At 45.2% G+C, this 24,768-nt stretch overlaps 1 protein-coding gene across 1 annotated transcript in view; it reads left to right on the forward strand.

The window, feature by feature from the left end:
- thsd7aa (thrombospondin, type I, domain containing 7Aa) overlaps nucleotides 1-24,768 on the forward strand; it is a 169,823-nt gene that overhangs the window by 97,841 nt on the left and 47,214 nt on the right. The window contains exons 5-7 of the mRNA XM_056298137.1: nucleotides 2,379-2,534; nucleotides 7,650-7,853; nucleotides 19,623-19,817. Coding sequence (XP_056154112.1) covers nucleotides 2,379-2,534; nucleotides 7,650-7,853; nucleotides 19,623-19,817 — 555 coding nt within the window. The remainder of the gene's footprint in view (nucleotides 1-2,378; nucleotides 2,535-7,649; nucleotides 7,854-19,622; nucleotides 19,818-24,768) is intronic.

Below are 24,768 nucleotides of genomic sequence, written 5' to 3' on the forward strand. Positions count from 1 at the left end.
CTTGTTTTGCAAACATAAACTGTCTTGATGTGTAAGTGGCATGTCTTATGCAGTGCACTTGGACTAAATAAAAAGGTGACTCTGGTGTAGGTGTTATGACAGGTGAAATGTGACAAGATGGAGCCCAGAGTGACATAGATTATTCTGGCGGAGTTGCAGAGAGAAACCATGAGAACAAAGGGGAAAAAAGAAACTAGAGACAAAATTTGACAAATGTACAGGAAAGCCTTTCCAGCCCCGCCGCACAGACGCATTCTCCCGCTTTTTATACCCAGCCCCTCGTCTCCCCGTGGGATAGTTTTTATGTCATTCTGTCATGTATAGCTCTGGAAATCTGCCAACCTGGCCACCACATGCCGTCAGGGGCACCCTTCATCCACGCTCTTATTAATTTGCACACATTCCCAATCCGTTAGGTCTGGTGTTTGTGTACAGATCTATTCAGTTTACTCAGAAGTAATCAGGAATTCTGAGGAATACGAATAATAACAGGACTATAAAGGGAATTATGTAGGCAGTCTTAGTGAGTGGTTGCTACTTATAAGAACAACAGCAGCTTTGTTGTTGGCGGGTCTTGGTGTCAGTGCTCAGTAATGAGTCGTTCCATTGTGGTGCACCACGGCCCCATGGAGGGATTCTGGTCTGGGTGTGTCCTGATTTTAGATAATGTGATTCTTTTCATTAACAAGAATTTGAATGCAGTGAGTTCTTAACCCCTGTCTGACTGTATGTCTATCCAATATCAATGTGGTTCAATTACCCAAGGCGGCTGGAAGAGTCAAGCAGATTATATATGGCGGTCACTCAGGCATTGCAGTTGGCTTTGCTCGTCTGCGTTATAAAAGCCAACACCTTTGAAATGGACCGTGTGTTTTGATAGCTTGCTCTGCCTTTGCTTCTCCCCTGCCGGTACAATATCACAGCCAGCTCCTCATTTCTCCCCAGACTTGGGGGCTGTTTTACTTTGCCCGCCGCAGGGAGACACTGACAACTGGGCAAAGCAGCTGTCTTAGTTTCGGCCCATTTATTGCTCCCATCAAGGGCAGTGGGGCTGATATGGGCCATGGAATGCAGAGATGGAGCCTGTATTCTTCCATGTAGCAGAAATAATCTGTATTACATGTGAATCATATTTGTTGCATCAGCTTTTTTTTTTTTCCTCGAATACCTGCAGTTGCAGTTAATGTGGAGCCCCATCATGGAGCAAACTGTGAGATGTTCTGTACAACAGCTGTGCTGTTTGATACCATGCATGCCCATCTCAGCAGGTGGAGGGAGAGGGGTTATTGATGATAATAGGTCAACAGTGGTGAGAGCTAATGGGTAGGTGGGAGGGAGTGGCCGGTACTGGGCGATTCCTAATTTCGCCCCTGGAACCTCAAATGCAGGAGAAGTCTGGACCATCTGGCAGCCAAGCGAGAGACCTGTCACCAGGGCAAGGTCAGTCTGCAAGGAGATGTTCATTATCAGCCTTTATCACTGCTGCAGTGAGCTGCTTAAGACTTACTGGAGGGAAACCGAGGCAGTTGTCTACTAAACTTTAAAAGTGATACGCTTGCATCAAACGATTTTGACACAACTTGACTGCCAGTGTGCAGTCAGTGCGGTGATGATGAACATGTGGAGTATCAGCAGGTAAATCGCATGTCAAATCAACAGGTAAACAACAACATGTGCATCCTTTGAAAACCTCTTTGTGAGAAAGATGCATTATTTCCAGTAGTCATCTTGAATCTATCTGTTCAGTAAGAGTAGAGAAACAGCTGTACATTTGGGAAAATCATGTCATCAAGATTTGGATAGCAGCTATTTCATGCCGTCTGACATGCTGCCCATCCAGGCGTGTACGGTTATATGCACCCACATCTAAAACACACCATTAGAGGACACACCTTTAGCCAAGTGAAAGTAATTTGCATGTGAATGAGGCTCGTCCTGTTGTGTCACAGTGGGAATGATTCATTGTTGGAACGACCTTGCCAGGAGTCACCTACATTACGTCTTTCTGGGCTGTCCATCGAGCAGCAGGCCTGCTGTGTGGGGGCCGATAAGGGAAAACCAAAAGCTTTGTTTCAAAGATGGTTGGTTTTGGGAGTATTTGGGGTGGGGGATGGCGTGGGGGAGTGTGATGCTATGGAGTTTAGGAGGCACATTTTGCATTTTAAAGTTTTACTACAACAGAATGGGAGCGTTCGAGGACATGTGAGTATGGCTTTTGGCAGACCAGTGTGCAGTATGACTTTTGTGATATTTTCCATCTCTCCAGGGATCTTTCTACTACTACTCCGTAAAACTAACAGATGAATCACATTTTCTTCAGTCTATTTTGTTTTTCAGAAGACTGTTCGCCGGCATGATGGGTGTCTCTGTCTCCACAGCGCTGCGTCCAGTAGACAGTGACCTGTGCCTGGGTATACCCCCCAACACAACGCAGCTGTGCCACATTACCTGTCCAGTTGAGTGCAAGGTGTCATCTTGGAGTGCCTGGGGTCCCTGCACTTTTGAAAACTGCCAGGACCAGGCAGCCAAGAAAGGTAGGAGATCTTATTTCATTTTGAGAAACAGTTGGCGTTATGGCAGCAGTATCGGTGCTCTGTCGTATCCCAGACCGGACATATGGCTGACAGCGATTTTAAAATGGGAGCTTTGCATGCTAGCTTTGCATTAACGGGGCTATTTGTAATGATATTAAATTTTTCATGATATTTGCAAAATTCAGCCTAGCAATATAATCATGCCTAAAAAAGTAGATTTTAGCACTCAAATAATCACTGAGTCGCAGAATCTGCAGTATCAGATCAACGTTTAACTGGTTAATGTTTTCAGATTTAAGTCAGTAGATCACCAGACAGACTTTAAGCCAAGACACAGGCACATGGACAGACAGGAAAGTAGACCTGCATGTGTGTATATGTATATATATATATATATATACACACACATATATACGTATATATATGCCCATCTCTACATGTATATATATATATATGTGTGTGTGTATATATGTGTGTGTGTATGTGTATGTATATATATATATATATATATATATATATATATATATACGGATACAGGAAAAAAGATTTTAATGCATAGCAGTACAGGCCTGTTTCGTGTGTCTCGTACTCATCAGTTGCTTCATATTCCGCTCCTCATTAGTCGAGCACTCAACACCATTGACAGTTTCAGAAAAAAACGCTATAATCCAGTGATTCAAGTTCAAGTAAGTTCTTTTTGGAGGAACAGAAGACAAGGAACAGAAGACAGTAGTAGTGATCGATGTAGCAATCCCGAGTGACGGCAACATCAGGAAGAAAGAGCACGAGAAGCCAGAGAAACACCAAGGGCTGAAGGAAGAACTAGATCTGGCGTGGAAGGTGAACTCCACAGTAGTCCCAGTGCTAATAGGAGCCCTAGGGGCTGTGACCCCCAAACTGGGAGAGTGGCTCCAGCAGGTTCCAGGAACAAAATCTGAGGTCTCCGTCCAGAAGAGTGCAGTCCTAGGAACAGCTAAGATACTGCGCAGAACCCTCAAACTCCCAGGCCTCTGGTAGAGGACCCGAGCTTGAGGAAGATACACACCACCCGAAAAAGGGTGAGGGAGATTTTTGTTTTTATACTAGGGATAAATTAATACAGACATAAATATGTATGGAGTAGAGATGGCGTGCGACTAGCTTCTGTACCTGGACGTCCCCTTTTAGCTTGGTCATTTTCAGGCTCTGCAAAGGTTTACACAGCTCCATCAGCGGGGTCAACATTCCTGTTGGCTCAGCCCTTAATTATCCCTGGAACAGTGGTGTCTGCCATGACTAATGCATATCGACTCTCTCCTAATGAAGCGCCTCGAATGAAAGGGGTGGCTGGAAATTCGTCTCCATGCATCTTAATGATGGATCTGCAAACACGTGCTCGTTTACTCACCCTGCCACACTTTCTCCTCATTCCATCTTTTACTGTATGTCATGTAATATGTACACACACACACACACACACACACACACACACACACACACACACACACACACACACACACACACACACACGTGTTTGTGTACCCCAGACCTCATTATCCAGGGATGTGGACTCAAATGGTTCCACTTGGCACCAAGTCTGTTTCATCCTCTCTGTTGCAAAATAAAAAGGGTATTAGTGTGTTTTCTAGTGGATACGGTTTGTGCATTGGATTGTCTGCTCCTTTAACAACAGAAAATATTACAGATTGGATTTATTCTGGAGTAGGCTGCCACAATAATTACATAACCACCTGATCGCGATTATGTGACCTAACCGCCATCATTTTGCATAATGGTTAGAATGGTTTCCGTTCATTTGTATAAAAACAGCTGGGTGAAACTAACAGAAATGTCATATTTCCATCAGTATTTCCACGTCGTTTTCCACCGTTTGTTGTTTGACTGGTGCTCTTTTAATGACGTCATCTTGTTGCACCCCTGGCACATGAGTGGCGAATTACAAACTGTTTATCTTGAGATGCTTATTCTATAATGCTCTATAATATTCTATAATGTTGGACGACTGCATTTCGACAAGCATGTGTTGACATCAACATCATGGACATGGTTGCAAAGCCAAACACCACAGCAGCGCTGCGGCACTGCCGGTTTTAAGCCAAATGAAAAAGGAGAGCCCAATAACTTGGATGAAGCGACTTGTTGGATTTGCAGCAAAAAGGTGGTGCTCAAAAGTGCTCATACAACAAGTAAAAAACCAAACAAACAAACAAACAAACATCTATGCATCCACCACCCCAACTCAATTTGCCGAACTTGGAAAGGCAGACGGCTCAGAAAATAGGGTAATTGGCCAAGTACATCTAAGGGGGGAAAAAAGGGGGAAAAGCCAAACAAACAAATAAACAAACAAATAAATCAAATTGTTAATCACGATTATTTGTATGAGGATTAATCATCAACTAAAATGTCATGACGGTGACAGCCCTATTCTGGGGTGGTGTTTCATCTTCTTTACAACGTTGCCCGGTGAAACATGAAGCAGCTCTGCTGTGCGGAGATGATGTGCAGCACTGAGAGGACCTGCACAGCGCTGTTTTCATTCACACACCTCTTTGTTCTGAAGGAGACCTGGTGCTCCTTCAGAACAGGGCCTTTTGCTGCCTTGCTTCTTTGCTGCTATGCTGTCTATAATGGTTGCTAGGCGGAGGGTGAGTCCTGATTGAATTCAATTCCCTGCACCCCCGGTCTCATCTTCCATCCTACCAACCCCCTCCCCCCTCTCCGATAAAAGCGCCATCTGTGGGTCTAGAACACAATACGGTACATATTCTGCTGACCCGCCTGATGAACTAAAGGCTTTTAGGGGCGGAAAAAAAAAAGACAAAAATAACCACAAAGGAGAGATTCCAACATCTCCACCTGAATCCTGCCGGCACCCCACAGCCCTGCTCGCTTATCGGGCAGAAGCAGCAGTATGGATTAAGCTGGATGACCTTGGCTGGGTCAGAGTCAACATCCCCCTTCCTGGGTGCAGAGCTCACCCATACCCTTGATCATAGGTAACAAGTCTCAGAGGAACAAATCCCAGTTATATTAATTGGCTGCTGCACACATTTGTTTGTTGTTGTTTTTTTTAACGTGGTGATGCTGGTCGCGTGGCTCGGATCCTAGGCTGTTCCGGTGGCGTCTGGACACTGCTCGCCATCCTGCTCATTATATTGCTCATACATTTCACAATTCCATTATAATTCTGTTGTCCACTTCCAGTGTTGTATTGTGTAAATTGTGTGAACACAACATCATTGCACGTTGTCCGTCTTTGGAGAGAGACCCTCCTCTTTTGCGGCCCCTGATGTTTCTTTCTAGTTTTTCTCCCTGTTAAAGGTTTTTTTTGTTGTTGTTTTGTTGTTTTTTTAGGGAGTTGTTCCTTATCTGACGTGAGGGTGTAAGGACGGGATGTTGTGTTGCTGTAAAGCCCCCTGAGGCAAATTTGGAATTTGTGATGTTGGGCTACACAAATAAAATTGACTTGACTTTACATAAAAGACCATAATAATAATAATGATAATAATAATGATAATAATAATAATAATAATAATGATAATAATGATAATAATAATGATAATAGTATTATGGCGAGGTGTTCCAATATCACAGAAAGGTGAGTCAGTTCATCTAGACACAACGTTTATTGTGTCCCCACCCTTATAAACAATACAGTGACTGCAGGTGCCCCCACCCTTATAAACAATACAGTGACTGCAGGTGCCCCCACCCTTATAAACAATACAGTGACTGCAGGTACCCCCACCCTTATAAACAATACAGTGACTGCAGGTACCCCACCCTTATAAACAATACAGTGACTGCAGGTGCCCCCACCCTTATAAACAATACAGTGACTGCAGGTACCCCACCCTTATAAACAATACAGTGACTGCAGGTGTCCCCACCCTTATAAACAATACAGTGACTGCAGGTACCCCACCCTTATAAACAATACAGTGACTGCAGGTGTCCCCACCCTTATAAACAATACAGTGACTGCAGGTACCCCCACCCTTATAAACAATACAGTGACTGCAGGTACCTCACCCTTATAAACAATACAGTGACTGCAGGTACCCCACCCTTATAAACAATACAGTGACTGCAGGTGTCCCCACCCTTATAAACAATACAGTGACTGCAGGTGTCCCCACCCTTATAAACAATACAGTGACTGCAGGTACCCCACCCTTATAAACAATGCAGTTACTGCAGGTACCCCAGCCTTATAAACAATACAGTGACTGCAGGTACCCCCACCCTTATAAACAATACAGTGACTGCAGGTACCCCCACCCTTATAAACAATACAGTGACTGCAGGTGTCCCCACCCTTATAAACAATACAATGCTGTGACTGCATTGTATTGTTTATAAGTGTACTGTATTGTTTATAAGAGTGGGACACCTGCATTCAGTTGAGAATGAAGAGGTCACTTAGGGTCACACCAGGCCAATGGTCAGCTGTCAGCCAAAGTCGGGCTGTCGCTGGGCATCTGTGACCCTAGTTTTTGCAGTGTGTCCCACACCGTCGGCACTAGTCGGACCCCTGTCGGCAGCTTTTCGGCCGATTCAGCATGTTGAATCAGTGGAGCCCGTCGATGAGAGAGATCACTCTGATTGGCTGTTCAGCTTAGCGAATTAGTGCAGAATGTACATGCTAGCTGGCCATCGGCTGTAGTCTTTGCGGTGTGTTCAAGTGCTACTTTTTGGCCCAGACGGCAAGCAACGTGAGGCGACGCAACAGTTGGCCTTCGTCGCCGCTAGTCGGTTTGGTGTGTCTGGGTCCTTAGTGAGGAAACATTTCTCTCAATAAACGTTATGTCCAGTTGAACTGATTCAACCTTCTGTGATTTACTTACCTGGATTATTGAGCATGCATAAAGCTGGTCCAATATTTTTTGTCAGCTTCAGGTGTAATGGGCTACTGTAGTGAATGCAGTAAAACGGTTATCATACCAGCACACTGTGACCAGACTGAAGTTAATGTGCTTACTGTTTCCCATCAGACACATGCAAATCCAAAGAAGAGTTCACTCTGCAGATCACAGGAGGGTTACTGTATGTGATGCATGTGGGGGAGGCTTTTGTTCATCACTTCATTCGGCCCTCATTGCTCCCCACCAGGGTTCAAACTGAGAAAGAGGAAGATCGTCAACGAGCCGACGGGTGGCACCGGGAATTGCCCGCACCTGGTGGAGGCCATACCATGTGAAGACCCCAGCTGCTACGAATGGCTGCTGGTGAAACTGGAGGATTGCGTTCCGGATAACGGGAAGCAGTGTGGACCAGGAACCCAGATCCCACATGCACAGTGCATCAACAGTGATGGTAAGTAGACAGATGGCATGCTGTAGCTTCAGTGGAGGATAGTTCAGAGGTTACATTTTTTTTGAGTTCTTTCAGACCACACATGTTTAGTCTGCCGTGGTTAAGTGAATCACCCCCCACTTCCAGTGACTTGTTGAGGGGTTGTGCACAGTCAGCACGTTTACACGACATTAGAAAAAGTGGATTTATTGTGTTGGTCCGACTAAAACTGGACTTTTATAATACATGTAAATGTGTTAGTCCGACTGAAATTGTACTAAACCGAATTTTTCGAGGTCGGACTAACACACCTAGATGATGCGGTTGGGGATGGATTTATTCTGGCATGTACACGCTTCAATCGGCCCCGAACTGGCCTAGGCGTTCTGCGCATGATCCATAGTTCCCGTGGTCCAATAGCAACCAGCTGAAAGGGGGCATATCGCCACCTACCATACCGGGGTAGGACACACTTCCGTCAATATATCGATTCTCCCCCTGTTCTTGTGTACTGGGACAACGACAGTAGTCCAATGACATGGCCTAATGGAGCCGTAGCTGTAGCTCCACTTACCTGTGCATGTAAAGGCAGTCAGTGACTTTTGGGTCATTTCACTGTAACCAGCTCAGATTGCTGTGGGGGCTCTGGGCCTTGGCCCTGGCTTGCTGCCCGGCCTTGTAATTACTGCAGTTGTCCTATGGGGGTGTTGCTGTGTTGTCTGCGTTGTTTAAAAGGTTGTGCAAGGCTACTGATGCTTGTTCTTAGGATTGTGTCAGTATGTGTGTGTGTGTGTTTATCTGTTTATCTGTTTGTTTGTGTATGTTGTGGGGTGGGGGGGTGAGGGTTCTCCCTGTGGAAGCCACAAGCAGCAGCCAGTTTGGTAGTAGTCCTCGGGGTCCAACACAGGCGACCAGCCATAATTTTGCTGGCTGAGAGTGTGAGGCATCAGAAGACTAGTTCTACCACTGCCTGTGGGGCCACAGTAACACACACACACACACACACACACACACACACAAACTGTATGTTACCTTACTTTTGAAAGTGATACACAATTTAACATGAATGCTGTTGAAGGGACAGTCCATGTAAAATGAACAGGTGCTGGGTTGGGAACTTGTAATATTAAGAACCTGTAAGAACAGTTTGAGGCATGTTTGACTGTTTGTACTGTTGCACTGTGCCAGTAGCTGCTGCATGCCGTCACACAGACTCAGTATGCTGAGACACAATAGACAAAACAAGCAAGAGGACATTTATTTATTCATGTATTTGGATCTCCATTAGTTTTAGCCAAGGCAACAACTGCTATTTCTGGGGTCTACATGAAATATAGCGTTGTGAATTTGGGGGGCAGCCAGGAACCGCCGCAGCCGGGACGCGAACCCGGGTCTCCCACAACACGGGTGACAACATTAACCAGTTGACTAAAGGGTCAGACCCATTAGCCAAGGGCTAGCAAGTCTAGTCATTTGTGATTGTTACACTGCCCCCTTCTTCGGGAAGCGCATCCCCGTTCCCTCACGCCTCTGGGCGCATGTGCTTCCGATGGGCTCACGGTCTCACCATCCCACCTCTGACACCAATGTAGTGAATTCAGGGGGCAGCCGGGAACCGCCACAGCCGGGATGAGAACCCAGGTCTCCTGCACCATGGGCGACTACATTAACCAGTCCACTAAAGAGTTCGACTCATTAGCCAAGGGCTAGCGAGTCTAGTCATTTGTGATTGTCACAACAACACATGTTTTCAGTATAAACATGTATTCGTACAGACATATACAGATACAACACCAATCCCTTCTCTACCATAACAATTTAACCATCCGTCCATCCATTATCCAAACCGCTTATCCTGCTCTCAGGATCACGGGGATGATGGAGCCTATCCCAGCAGTCATTGGGCGGCAGGCTGGGAGACATCCTGGAACGGCTACCAGGCCATCACAGGGCCCACACACACACACACACACACACACACACACACACACCTAGGGACAATTTAGTACAGCCGATTTGACTGACCTACATGTCTTAAGACTGTGGGAGGAAACTGGAGCACCCAGACAATTTAACCATTACACGTGTGACCGGTGTACTTTCTCATTGCGTTGTGTAGGAAAGACAGGACAACTTCTCTCATGCATGGGATCTGTATTCTGTCGCTGTCGCATATAAACAACACAGGACAGGTTTCAGAAAACGTCAGATCAGCTCCTGCTGTAGCCTCTTTCTACATGTCCAAAGCGGGAAAGAGCGCGTAGCTAGCGACACAATTTTGTTTTACAAAAAGAAATAAAACATACCTGTCGCATATAAACAAAACAGGACAGGTTTCAGAAAACGTCAGATCAGCTCCTACTGTAGCCTACGCAAGAATCACATTAGACATAAGACACATTAGGAAAGGATAAAATACATCACAGGGGCAGACAATATGAACACATACCTCTTTCTACATGTCCAGAGCGGGAAAGAGGCAGAAGTCAGGGGGAACATACGTTTTATAGCTACTAACAGGAAATGGCGTCACAACAGGGAGGGGCTACTAACAGGAAATGGTGTCACAACAAGGAGGGGCTACTATAAGCGTTTCCTGATGATATAATAAAATAAAATAACAATGTTGGCAATGAAAATAATAATAACAATAATAATCATGTGGTGATACTTTGTGTAATTATATAACATTTTTTGGTTATGACGTTTTTAACCATGTTACACACGCAAAATATAAATCACCATGGCCCATTAAATCATCACTGTTATATTAGTTGTATGACCTCTTTAGTTTCAATTATCAGCATGAATCGTTGATTTATATCAAGTTCTATCGTCTATGTTTTGCCATGGATTTACTTTTCCTTTAATTTGCTTACTCACTGGTCTATACATCTTTACTGCGTAAGTTGAAAGCTACTTAATTCCTCTTTCCCACGCATGCAACCCACACAATTAATGTGCCTTCTCATTGGAGGGTGTTTTTCCACACACACAGTTTAGTGAGTGTAGTGTGGTTGGTCAAGTGTGAAAGTTGGTTTGGAATTCCAGTGCACACCAAAAATGAAATGGTCTTGATTCCTCTATAAGCAGGGGTCTTGGGATGTGTTCAGGTGAAGTGAAGTATGGTTCACTCATGGTGTAAAATCAACCCGTTAGAGGTCTGCAGGCCCGTCGAGTCCTGACACACGGAGCCCATTTGAGCCGGGCTCGGGTTGCATTCGGACTCAATTACCTTCCCATATACGTGCAGAGCACACATCGGCCACTGTATGAAATGTTGTTATATTGATTATATTAAAATATTATACATACGCACATCTGGTTCTTGTATAACCAAAGTGAGAGCTGTGTCCGTATTCTTGACACAAAGTCAAACACGTTTTCGGTGGGTGTGGGACTCCGCCAAGGTTGTCCCTCGTCTCCGATTCTGTTTGGGATGTTCTTGGACAGGATCTCAAGGTGCAGCCAAGGTGAGGAGTGTGTCCGTTTCAGGAACCTCAGAAGTGCATCTCTGCTCTTCGCAGATGATGTGGTTTTCTTGGCTTCATCAGAGCGCGACCTCCAGCACGCTGGGGCGGTTTGCAGCTGAGTGTGAAATGGTCGGGATGAGAGTCAGCACCTCCACGTCCGAGGCCATGCTTCTCTACCAGAAAATGGTGGATTGCTCCCTCAAGTATCTCGGGGTCTTGTTCACGAGTGAGGGTAGGATGGAGCGGGAGATTGACAGGTGGATTGGTGCAGCATCAGTAGTAATGCGGACGTTGTACCGGACCGTTGTGGTGAAGAGGGAGCTGAGCCGGGAGGCAAAGCTCTCGATTTACCAGTCAATCTTCGTTCCAACCCTCACCTATGGTTGTGAGCTTTGGGTAGTGACCAAACTGTGAGATCATGGATACAAGGGGCTGAAATGAGTTTCCTCCGTAGGGTGTCTGGGCTCAGCCTTAGAGGTAGGGTGAGGAGCTCGGACATCCGGAGGGAGCTCGGAGTAGAGCCGCTGCTTCTTCGCGTTGAAAGAAGCCAGTCGATGTGGTTCGGGCGTCTGATTAGGATGCCTCCTGGGCGCCTTCTTTGGAGGTTTTCTGGGCACGTCCAACTGGGAGGAGGCCCCGGGGTAGACCCAGAACTCACTGGAGGTACTACATGTCCAATCTGGCCTGGGAAGGTCTTGGGATCCCCCAGGAGGAGCTGGAGGGCCTTGCTGGGGAGAGGGGCGTCTGGAGTGCCCTACTTAGCTTGCTGCCACCACAACCCGACCCCGGAGAAGCAGCTGAAGATAAGATGAGATGAGTTGAAATGAGATGAGATGAGACATACGCACATATGCATGCATTACATGTGACAGTTGATCACACTGTGTGTGTGTGTGTGTGTTTGTGTGTAACAGAGAGCTTAAAGTGATAAAGTAATACTGGTGTGGGTCTTAAAGTGATACTGGTGCAGGTCTCAGGCTGAAACATTGCAGATATTGTCGGGTAGGACTCTTCTACCCAGTCTAATGTGGGATGTGAACTGCTAGACTTTCAAAATAAATTTTATTTGTATAGCCCAATATCACAAATTACAAATTTGCCTCAGTGGATAGTTGCACACGCCCATACTTTTGTGATTCAGTTTTGACTGGATTGGGGAAGTTAGGGGATTGGAAGACTCAGGTCTTGGGACACTATCTCTTAAGTTCAGTTTTACTGATTCCACAGGAATAGTCATTTTAGAAATAGTCATTAGAAAAACTGAGACAAGCTTCAATGGTTTTACAACAATGGAAAACCAAAGTGAGAACTTTTAGTCAATAAGGCCCTTTAATATCAGTGATAATATTTTACAATAGACAGCAGTCATAGATGGGAATGACTTCTGATTATATTTTTTTTCTATTTTAGAACATTTTCTTTAGTTGGTTAGGTGAAATATGGACTCATTTTTCATTAATGATTCAATTGCTGTCTGAGTTGAATTTAATTGCATCCAATCTTTTGGGTTTTCATAATTCTATCAAATTGGAAGGGGATTGTGTGTGTGTGTGTGTGTGTGTGTGTGTGTGTGTGTGTGTGTGTGTGTGTGTGTGTGTGTGTGTGTGTGTGTGTGAGAGAGAGAGAGAGAGAAAGAGAGATGGGGGGGGAGGGAGAGGAACACTGAACACTAGCTGCTAATGAGGACTCTGAGGAGATGGGGGAACTGAGAGAGGGGGATGGGAGTGTTTTCATACTTCTCAATCAGTTCCAGTGTTTCAGTCACCAGGTCCCTGTCCATGCCCTGCAAGACACCGTGCTATCGACATGGTGGTGATTACCCTCCATCTTCCTCATCTCAAACCAACTGTGGAAAGTCTGTAATTATTATCTGTCCTCTATTAACTGAATATGTGAAATACAATTAAAATTAAAAGATAACTTTGCAAAAAGAAGCAAGGCACAGCCCTAAAAATAGTCCACACAACACAGCTGGGATGTAGTTACAGATCAGACAAATATCCTTTTACTTCTCCTTTACTAGCCCCATCTGCAGTTTCTTTACTTTCAGTCCCTCCATGCCAAGAGGCACTTTGTATGATCCTGTTTCAATTACCTGGTTTATAAATCCCAGTAAGTAGCCTCAGTAACACCCCCCCCCCCCCGAAAAAAAGAAGTTCAGGCTAACTTCTTAATCTTTCATCCTTCCCTCCATCTTCCAAGAGGGGCAGAACTCAACGGGTGTGTGCATACTTTTATGGTACCTTCTTGAATCAGTTATTGGTAGATTACATTAACACCACCTGCTCTAGTTAGGTAGGGAGATAGTAGGTAGGCATCAAAGAAAGTTGAATCAGTTCATCTGGACACAACGTTTATTTAGAGTCAAATGTTTCATCACTAATCTAAGTGACCTCTTCAGTCTCACCTGACTGCAGGTATTCCCAGCCTTATAAACGATACAGTGGCATAACGACTGAAAATGATCGGTTTCATATGCAATTTACCGTGACCATTAACTAGAGTTTCAATAGAAATGTGTACTATTCACAGAGGATTGGGGGATAGTTGCAATCACAGCATTGTAAGATGGTGACAGATGTACTGTTATTATTATTATTGTTATTATTTTATTAAAGTCAGATGTATAGAGAGTGAGCAGGTAGGGAGCCAGGACGGTCCCCTACTATTGACCACTGTTTCTAACACACAGCCCTGCAGCCTCACATACTGTGATCTGCCAGTCAGGTAGTCAATAATCCAGGTCACCAAGGGGCCGTCCACCTGCATTGTCCATAGTTGTCTCCCAGGAGTATGGGCTGGATGGTGTTAAAAACAGTGGAGAAATAAAAAAAAACATGATCCTCAGCGTGCTGGCCGCCCTGTCCATATGGGGGCGGGCTTAGTGAAGCAGGTAAATGATGACATCCTCCACTATGTTAGCCTGGCCAGGCAAGCTGCAGGAGTCCAGTCCTCCCTACACCAGGGGTCTGAGGTGAGCCAGCCATACACAGTCATCTTGGATTTAGTCTACCTTTCTTCCCCCATTACCTCTGAGTGAGCAGTGAGGCAATCTTCCCGGATATGTCGGGATTGAATAAAGATGTCAACTTCTGCCTGCTATGTTTCCACCAACAGAGGTGTAGACACAGATGTGTCTGATGTGTTCAGTGGTTAAACGGAAATTGTCCCTTTGATCACTGGAATTGTTGAACTCAGAGCGGATTGATTTCCCTCAACGCTTCACATTAGTTTTGCTGAAGTGAATTTAAACACTACCCTGAAAGGTTGAGACGGTAAGTGTTTTCCTTCCCCGAGTCACAGGCTTTTCGCAACATTAATTGGTTTTCCTTTGAATCCTTTGAAACACCACTGATGTGTGTTGTAGACCTTGCATTTCTCTTCAAATATATAGTAATTAAAGCCTGAATACTATTTTCCCCCCCATTATGTATTGTTAGTTTATTGTTTTCCCAGGGATCCTGGGCCGAGGGTACGTGCAATCCGAAGAAGAAGCCTGCATCACCGATGCACTCACACGAAGCTGTCAGTCATCACCAGAATTATCGGAACACAATGTCATGCACGCCCGTTTGCTGATTTCCTCTAGTATCTATCAAATGGAAAATTTCCAATACTCTTATCACCCCCCCCCCACCACCCCCATTCCTCCCTCTGTCACCCTGGCCCTTGTGGCATCCCTCAGAGTCTCTCTTGACTTGTCCCTTATTGATCTCTCATTGTGTGCCTCTGATGAAAATGGATTTGTTTTTCCCTGGGGTTGCAGACATGTCATTTGATTCACTGCTCTCAGTTCCTCCTCCCTTCACAATAGGATTTTCACAGATATGGGCCTTCACAGATAGGATAGAATGGAAATGGAATAAGGAGGGCAGGGAATGCCTGCAGATTTAAATCAATACAGTGAAGCATCTCGTGATGTTGGAGGTTGCAACCAAAATCCTTGAAAAGACCTTAACCATCTAAATCCAGTAAACCTACTCGGCTAGGTCTAATCCCCTTTAAAGATGCTTACTGTAGGACAACCTTTGTTGAGATATTAAGTGATTGTTGAATTGAAGAGTGACCTTTAAGATTTTAGCAGAAGACCCGAGCCTTGCACAATGACTCAGTGTAGAATCAAGGCTGTGCACATAAAATGTGAATTAAGTAAATACAACTATCATAGATGTGTGGTCAATTAAGTGTTTCAGCTGGTTTAGATTTTAAATTTACCACAAACCAGGGAATGTGCAACATGAATTTACTCAGAAAATCCAATCACAGTTCTAATTTCAAATGGCTAAAATTCACTTATGCACTTTTTCTTCTCCAAAACTATTTTATATAATGTATTCCACCGTCAAGAGTTGGAATATGACTTAAAATTGATGCCAGTTGCAGTCTACTGCTACCCCTTTTTCTCCCCAATTGTACCCGGCCAATTACCCCACTCTTCCGAGCCATCCTGGTCGCTGCTCCACCCCCTCTGCCGATCCAGGGAGGGCTGCACACTACCACGTGTCTCCTCTGATACATGTGGAGTCACAAGCCGCTTCTTTTCACCTGACAGTGAGGAGTTTCACCAGGGGGACGTTGGGCATGGGAGGATCACGCTATTCCCCCCAGTTACCTCTCCCCCGAAGCAGGTGCCCCGACCGACCAGAGGTGGCGCTAGTGCAGCGACCAGGACACATACCCACATCCGGCTTCCCACCTGCAGACACGACCAATTGTGTCTGTAGGGACTAGGGCTGTGCATTGGCGAGAATCTGGCGATACGATACGTATCATGATACATGGGTATCATTCAATATATGGTGATATATCACGATACTGCAAGAAAGGTGATATATCACGATACTGCAAGAAAGGTGATATATTGTGATACTGCAAGAAAGGTGATATATTGTGATACTGTTAGAAAGGTGATATATTGTGATACTGTAAGAAAGGTGATATATTGTGATACTGTAAGAAAGGGGATATATTGTGATACTGTTAGAAAGGTGATATATTGTGATACTGCAAGAAAGGTGATATATTGTAATACTGTTAGAAAGGTGCTATATTATGATGCTGCAAGAAAGGTGATATATTGTGATACTGTTAGAAAGGTGATATATTGTGATACTGTTAGAAAGGTGATATATTGTGATACTGTTAGAAAGGTGATATATTGTGATACTGTTAGAAAGGTGATATATTGTGATACTGTAAGAAAGGTGATATATTGTGATACTGTAAGAAAGGTGACATAACGTGATACTGTAAGAAAGGTGATATATCGTGATACTGTAAGAAAGGTGATATATTGTGATACTGTAAGAAAGGTGATATATCATGATACTGTAAGAAAGGTGATATATTGTGATACTGTAAAAAAGGTGATATATTGTGATACTGTAAAAAAGGTGCCATATTGTGATACTGTAAGAAAGGTGATATATTGTGATACTGTAAGAAAGGTGATATATTGTGGTACTGTAAGAAAGGTGATATATTGTGATACTGTAAGAAAGGTGATATATCGTGATACTGTAAGAAAGGTGATATATCGTGATACTGTAAGAAAGGTGATATATTGTGATACTGTAAGAAAGGTGATATATTGTGATACTGTAAGAAAGGTGATATATCGTGATACTGTAAGAAAGGTGATATATTGTGATACTGTAAGAAAGGTGATATATCGTGATACTGTAAGAAAGGTGATATATCGTGATACTGTAAGAAAGGTGATATATCATGATACTGTAAGAAAGGTGATATATTGTGATACTGTAAGAAAGGTGATATATTGTGGTTTCATAGGCCTGTGTTCTTTGTGCTTATGCTACTTCCTGTCTCAGTTTACATTGTTGGGTTGGAGTGGAAGAGTCAGATGGCTGAAGATAGGTTACAACCCTGTTCTCTAGCAGTCGTGGGGTTACACACAACACAGCATGTTTTTCATGAACCTTCACATGTAAACAATTAAAAATCGATATAGTGGTTTTGATAAACGATACAGTATTGCACAAGATAATATCACTGTACTCGAGGGTATCGATATTTTCTTACACCCCTAATGGGGACGCCCGACCAAGCTGGAGGTAACACGGGGATTCAAATGGCCGATCCCCGTGTTGGTAGGCAACGGAATAGACCGCTATGCTACCCGGACACCCTACCTTTAGTATTAAGTGTTATCACAGTTGACTGTTATGCAACATTAGCAACAAAAAAAAAAGTATGCATGGAAATCGGAAGGATAGATTTTCTACATTGTAATGACTGAGAATGAAAACACGGCTCTCCACATTTGAGTAGTAAATAACTGCTGTGTTGAAGTTACACATAGTACACATGAGTTTAAACGGCCCTCATTAGGAGAATAAAAGCCTATCATGTAATATGCAGATGTTTAATATAACATTTCCACCTCTGTTTAAATGATGAAGTGTTCCACCATCAGTAAGATTTAGCAGCCTTGAAAATCTGTGAGATTTTACCCAGTTTGTGTATTTTGCAGAGAGGCAAACATGTTGAAGTGTGCGTCAGGTTGTGTGAGGGATGTGGGAGCAGAGCGGCCTGATGCTGCCTGCAGGGAGAAGCAGCTTTGTGAAAGCCGGGGCGTCGGCGGCGTTCTGCCTTTATGTGAGATCTCTCCAACACCGTTCCCTCCCAGCCGTGATGCAACGGCATGTTAAGACCACATGTTAAGACCACACTGTACAGCGCTCGCTAGCACACAGAGCAGTGCACATCAGGCAGTACACTACAGCCTCAACGTAAACACCAGCCCCTGGCAAACATGCACACCACAAACACGTGGTCTGTAGAAAATATGGTCATGTCTCTCTTACAATTTCAAACTGGCTAACTCACATTGTTTTGTTTGCAAAGTGGCTGTTTAATGAACTTCATTTCCTGGTGCACTGTAGGCCAATTAACTGTGAAATCCATTATAGATGATAGGGCAGAAGAGGTGCATGCACGGCCAGGGTTGGCCTCACGCTTGCAGGCTGTGTCAAGCCAATTTGTTCAGGTTACATGCATATTCCAGCCAGTGGTGTAAATAGTAGATTTTTACAGAAACAAAATGAATGTCGGGGATCACCAGTTCGAATCCCCGTGTTACCTTCGGTTTGGTCGGGCGTCCCTACAGACACAACTGGCTGTGTCTGCGGGTGGGAAGCCGGATGTGGGTATGTGTCCTGGTTGCTGCACTAGCTTCTCCTCTGGTCGGTCGGGGAGCCTGTTCAGGGGGGAGGGGGAACTGGGGGTAATAGCGTGATCCTCCCACGTGCTACTGGTGAAACTCCTCACTGTCAGGTGAAAAGAAGTGGCTGGGAGGAGGCATGTGGTAGTCTGCAGCCCTCCCCGGATCAGCAGAGGGGGTGGAGCAGCAACCAGGACGGCTCAGAAGAGTGGGGTAATTGGCCGGATACAACTGGGGAGAAAAAAGAGGGGGAAAAAGAGAAAAGGTTAACAGGTTTCCAGTACTGGTGTATGATAAGCATTGTGTATTGAGCTATATTAACATTTCTAAGGATAAATCAGTGTTTTCAAGCCCCAGAGTGGTCACCAAGCAGGTTTCTCTCGTGTGTGAGCTATCAACGAGCGCGGAGCGGTAAATAGAAAACATGGAATGGAGTAGGAGCGGAGTGACTACAGAATGTCTGCCTGAGGAGTGGAAATTGCTGCCGCTCAGCTCCGCTCCGGTAATCTGATGTGTGTGTTTTGACTACCTATGTTGCCAAAGTCATCAGTAAAATATCACCTTGGTCTTGTTTCAGTCAAAAGGCACCACTGTACACCTCAGTATTCACACACAAGGTCTTTTTATCTATCTATCTATCTATCTATCTATCTATCTATCTATCTATCTATCTATCTATCTATCCATCCATCCATCCATCCATCCATCCATCCATCCATCCATCCATCCATCCATCCATCCATCTATCTATCTATCTATCTATCTATCTATCTATCTATCTATCTATCTATCTATCTATCTATCTATCTATCTATCTATCTATCTATCTATCTATCTATCTATCTATCTATCTATCTATCTGTTTTATATACTTTATTAATCCCCGCGGGGAAATTCTTCAATAATTTAAATATCATCATTACAGTAGTGATGCATCGTCCCGTTGTCCTGTTCACTTACCAGTTTTTCTCTTAAAGTCTGCTTGTGTGAGATGTAGAACTAGAATATTTTACAATAAAACATATTGTAATAGCTTGCACTTTGGTTTTGCCATTGCAGTTCCACTGTAATGTCTGTGTTGTTTGTTTTATATTTGTTGCACCGTTGATGTGATGTTTACCTGTTTGCCTGCAGGTGAGTTTGTGGAGAAGCAGCTGTGCCGTGATGCCATCCTGCCCATGCCAGCCATCTGTGAGGTGCCATGCCCCAAGGACTGCACGCTCAGCCCCTGGACAGCCTGGTCTCTGTGCTCCCACACCTGCTCTGGCAAGAACACAGAGGGCAGGCAGATGAGGTCGCGCTCCATCCTGGCCTACAACGCAGGAGAAGGTGAGCTCCTGGCACGGTGCATGCAGGAGACGGCAGCATCAAATCCAGTGGTGCTGCTGTTGGCATGGACACCCCAAGTCCTACGATATGTCTCATCTGGCTCTCCCCCTGTTTATACTGCAAACCGCACTGACAAGGCGATATGAATTATTCTGTTTGTTCTTCTGCAGCGACGGCCAAGGTTGTGGCGTGGGTTACTTTGATGCAGGGTGAACAGCATAGCCACGCTTTAGATGGATGGGAGGAGAACATGCCTAGGAACGTCTTGATTAGCTCGAGCTCCACAGAGTTAATGTTCATGTTGTCAGACCTTGTGTTTCAAAGATGCAAAATGCCTGTAGTCCGCGGTGGTGTAGCGGTCTAAGCATCGGCTTCGTGTCGATGCAGTTGCCCACTGGGGACTGGGGTTCACGCCCCGGTCTCGTCAGATCCGATTATGGCCGGACTCGATGAAGCAGCAATCATTGGCAGCGCTGTCTTTGGGAGGGAGGCGGAGTCGGCTTGTGTTCGTCATGTGAATGCGTCTCTGTGTGTGTCGGAAAAAAACAGTGGTTCGGCCTGGAGTCGCCTTGTCACGAAAGTGGCGAGGCGACTCCTTCCAGACTGCCGGCCGGAGAGATGCAGTTGGCGAACGCATGCAGTATGAGGGTGGGTGTTTGAATTAAAATAGGGATCGATTGGCCACTAAATTGGGAGAAAAAAGGGGAAAATCAGAAATAGATAAATAAATAAATAAAGATGCAAAATGCCTGTGTCTTAAAAGTGTAGTATTGCTAATATTACATTTACTCCCCCTCAAGGTGCATCTCTGCTGCCTGCAGTCCCTCCGGTCTTCGATATATTTTTATCCTGTGTTTGTAGATGATGGTAGTGGTGATTTGTGCTTCTGTTGTAGCACCGAGGCTCCATGTGTTCAACCCAAGTGAAATGGAATTGCATAGATACCTAGATACCAATCTCCTTGCCCATAACTATCTTGCCCGGCATAATTCCAATGCTTGTGGGGCGTCCGGGTGGTGTAGTAGTCTATTCCGTTGCCTACCAACACGCGGGTTGCTGGTTTGAATCCCTGTGTTACCTCCGGCTTGGTTGGGTGTCCCTACGGACACAATTGACCTTTCGCAAAGTACCGCCCAGAACGGTGCTGGTCCAATCCTACCTTAGCAACGGTCCGTCAAGCTTTCAAACACACAACAAAATGCTGAAGCGGTGGGCCTATGGGGTCTGCAGACCGGATACTAGATATGTGAAAAGTTTGGAGGGGTGTAATTCTCTTTCCCTTCCCCAAACCCAGAATGCAAGAAGCGCAATGTGGGCAATAGATTTGGCAGTATAGCAGACCCCATGGCCAGCTTAATCCATCCAGAATCAACACAAATACCTGTCTGCTCCAAGCTAAGCTTGCTACTAGCTATTATTGATAGCTAATACAGCTAACGTGTTATTACTGTTACTTTTACCCACACAATGCGCTGATTTCTTCCTTCATGTTTTGGTGTTTTCCTGCTACTTCCTGGATAGTTCTGAAATGCTTGACGGGCATAGCAACAGTAACGAAGGGGGGCGGGACTTTGCGAAAGGTCAATTGGCCGTGTCTGCAGGTGGGAAACCGGATATGGGTATGTGTCCTGGTTGCTTCACTAGTGCCTCCTCTGGTCGGTCGGGATGCCTGTTGGGGGTGGGGAGGTGGAACTGGGAGGAATAGCGTGATCCTCCCATGCGCTATGTCTCCCTGGTGAAACTCCTCACTGTCAGGTGAAACTCCTCACTGTCAGGTGAAAAGAAGTGGCTGTTGACTCCACATTTATGGGAGGAGGCCTGTGGTAGTCTGCAGCCCTCCCCGGATCGGCAGACTGGGTGGAGCAGTGATCAGAACAGCTCGCAAAATAGGGTAGTTGGCCAAGTACAATTGGGGAGAAAAAGAAGGGAAAAAGCCTCCCAAATTTTTTTTTAAAAAATCCAATGCTTGTAGAATCTAAGAAAGCCATGAAAAGTGTTGCTCAACTAATCAGCGTTTGTTGCTTGAAAGCCCTGGTGAGCAGAGCTGTGGAAGGGAGTGGTAGTAATGCTGAAATGAGCACCTCTGGGGTAAAACCTTGCCCTCCAGGCTGCTTATTATAACATGAGAACTGAGCCATTCCCACCAAATCCTGTTATGAAAAGAGTAGAAAGCTGCACAGATGGTTTTTGTCTAGGCTAGAGGTAAATCAGAATTTGATGTTTTATGAAGCGGCTCTCAGCTTAACAGCTCTTGTCATCTGAATCCTGGAACACGTTGCATGTCAAATTATTGTTTGGCATATTCACAATACAAAATGTCTTGCCGGAGCTGGGAGATGGTTCATACATAATGTATTTTTCTGTGAATCAATACCCCTGCTTATACACACTGGGCTTGAGCAGGATGTCCAATGCCAAAACTACTATCAGCTTGCATGGGACACCTTGATTATGAGCCCTCCTACAATCCAGTAGGTGGACACTGTATGTGTCTCACTCCGATTACAGGCGGTGGAGCATGCAGCCAGAGGAGCTGGTGTGGTGTGGGCTGAATGAAGCATCAAATCTCAGAAACCTCCTCTGAATAGCTGCTTGCACAAGGCAGGGACAATAAGTCCCAACTATAGGGGCCTCAGCATTCAGCATCGGCCCTAGAGAAGGACCAAGTGGATTGTAGATGCAGAAGGAAGTGTGTGATGATCCATGGTAAAGATTTAAACTTGGGTCGACAAACTACACACTTTGACGTGGTCACATTTAAAGATGTGAGAGGAATGTGGCCCTGACCCTGGGACAAACTAATTATACAGGGCCAGACGTGTACATACTGGTGATAACAATACATTTCAGGGTTAACAAGGTACCGATAAGTTCCCATAACACTGAGGGTGGCCTGGCGGCAGCCTCACCTAATATTAACTGTGTTTTTGGTGTCGTCGTGTGGAGTGCGGGGAGGTGTGTTGAAGGTTTCTGGCTGGGAGAGCTGGCGCTGGATTGGCCGGGGCATCCTGGTCTGCTGCGTCCGGTGGGCCCAGGCACCAGGGCCCTGCCTGGAGCTGTCTGACAGGATGCGGAAGCGGGGCAGGCTAAGCTAACTGCTAGCCCATGCAGACTGGCAGTTTCAACAGTCATCCTGGCATTTTCTCTTGGACAGTGAATCTTATTTTTTTTGTTGATATGTTGGATATACACTCACCGGCCACTTTATTAGGCACACCTGTCCAACTGCTCGTTAACGCAAATTTCTAATCAGCCAATCACATGGCATCAACTCAATGCATTTAGGCATGTAGACATGGTCAAGACGATCTGCTGCAGTTCAAACCGAGCCTCAGAATGGGGAAGAAAGGTGATTTAAGTGACTTGGAACGTGGCATGGTTGTTGGTGCCAGACGGGCTGGTCTGAGTATTTCAGAAACTGCTGATCTACTGGAATTTTCACGCACAACCATCTCTAGGGTTTACAGAGAATGGTCCGAAAAAGAGAAAATATCCGGTGAGCGGCAGTTCTGTGGGCGAAAATGCCTTGTTGATGCCAGAGGTCAGAGGAGAATGGCCAGACTGGTTCGAGCTGACAGAAAGGCAACAGTAACTCAAATAACCACTCATTACAACCGAGGTATGCAGAAGAGCATCTCTGAACGCACAACACGTCGAACCTTGAGGCAGATGGGCTACAGCAGCAGAAGACCACACCGGGTGCCACTCCTGTCAGCTAAGAACAGGAAACTGAGGCTACAATTCGCACAGGCTCACCAAAATTGGACAATAGAAGATTGGAAAAACGTTGCCTGGTCTGATGAGTCTCGATTTCTGCTGCGACATTCGGATGGTAGGGTCAGAATTTGGCGTCAACAACATGAAAGCATGGATCCATCCTGCCTTGTATCAATGGTTCAGGCTGGTGGTGGTGGTGTAATGGTGTGGGGGTTATTTTCTTGGCACACTTTGGGCCCCTTAGTACCAATTGAGCATCGTGTCAACGCCACAGCCTACCTGAGTATTGTTGCTGACCATGTCCATCCCTTTATGACCAGTGTTCCCATCTTCTGATGGCTACTTCCAGCAGGATAACGCGCCATGTCATAAAGCTCGAATCCTCTCAGACTGGTTTCTTGAACATGACAATGAGTTCACTGTACTCAAATGGCCTCCACAGTCACCAGATCTCAATCCAATAGAGCACCTTTGGGATGTGGTGAACCGGGAGATTCGCATCATGGATGTGCAGCCGACAAATCTGCAGCAACTGCGTGATGCTATCATGTCAATATGGACCAAACTCTCTGAGGAATGTTTCCAGTACCTTGTTGAATCTATGCCACGAAGGATTAAGGCAGTTCCGAAGGCAAAAGGGGGTCCAACCTGGTACTAGCAAGGTGTACCTAATAAAGTGGCCGGTGAGTGTATGTGTTTTTGTAGTTTTTGACGTTTTTTGTAGTTTGGATATATATGTGTTTTTGTCTTTGTGTTGCACTGCTGTGGGCCGGGGGAAACAACAAATAAATGTTCCTGATCCTGATCCTGATAGGTAAATAAGCGTAACTAATACCTAACAAGCAAGGAGAGGCCGTGATAATGATCAGAAGTGACTAAGAGGACTCTGTTATGAGTTGTAGAGGTGAAGAACTGGTTTACCTGCAGGAGGCAGCAGATCACAGATTTTAGCTGTACATTTTTCAAAAAGCCTTACATACTTTCACTGATGGTGTTAAATATTTGTCACCTATTTAAGTATACACAACATGAACAACCATATGCCTCAATAATCTTTTTTTTCTTTTTGACCCCCCCCCCCCCTTTTCTCCCCAATTGTGTCCGGCCAATTACCCCACTCCTCCGAGCCGTCCCGGTCGCTGCTCCACGCCCTCTGCCAATCCGGGTAGGGCTGCAGACTACCACATGCCTCCTCCAATACATATGGAGTCACCAGCTGCTTCCTTTCACCTGG

The sequence above is a fragment of the Lampris incognitus genome, chromosome 18 (genome assembly GCF_029633865.1).
Source record: "Lampris incognitus isolate fLamInc1 chromosome 18, fLamInc1.hap2, whole genome shotgun sequence".
NCBI lineage: Eukaryota > Metazoa > Chordata > Actinopteri > Lampriformes > Lampridae > Lampris > Lampris incognitus.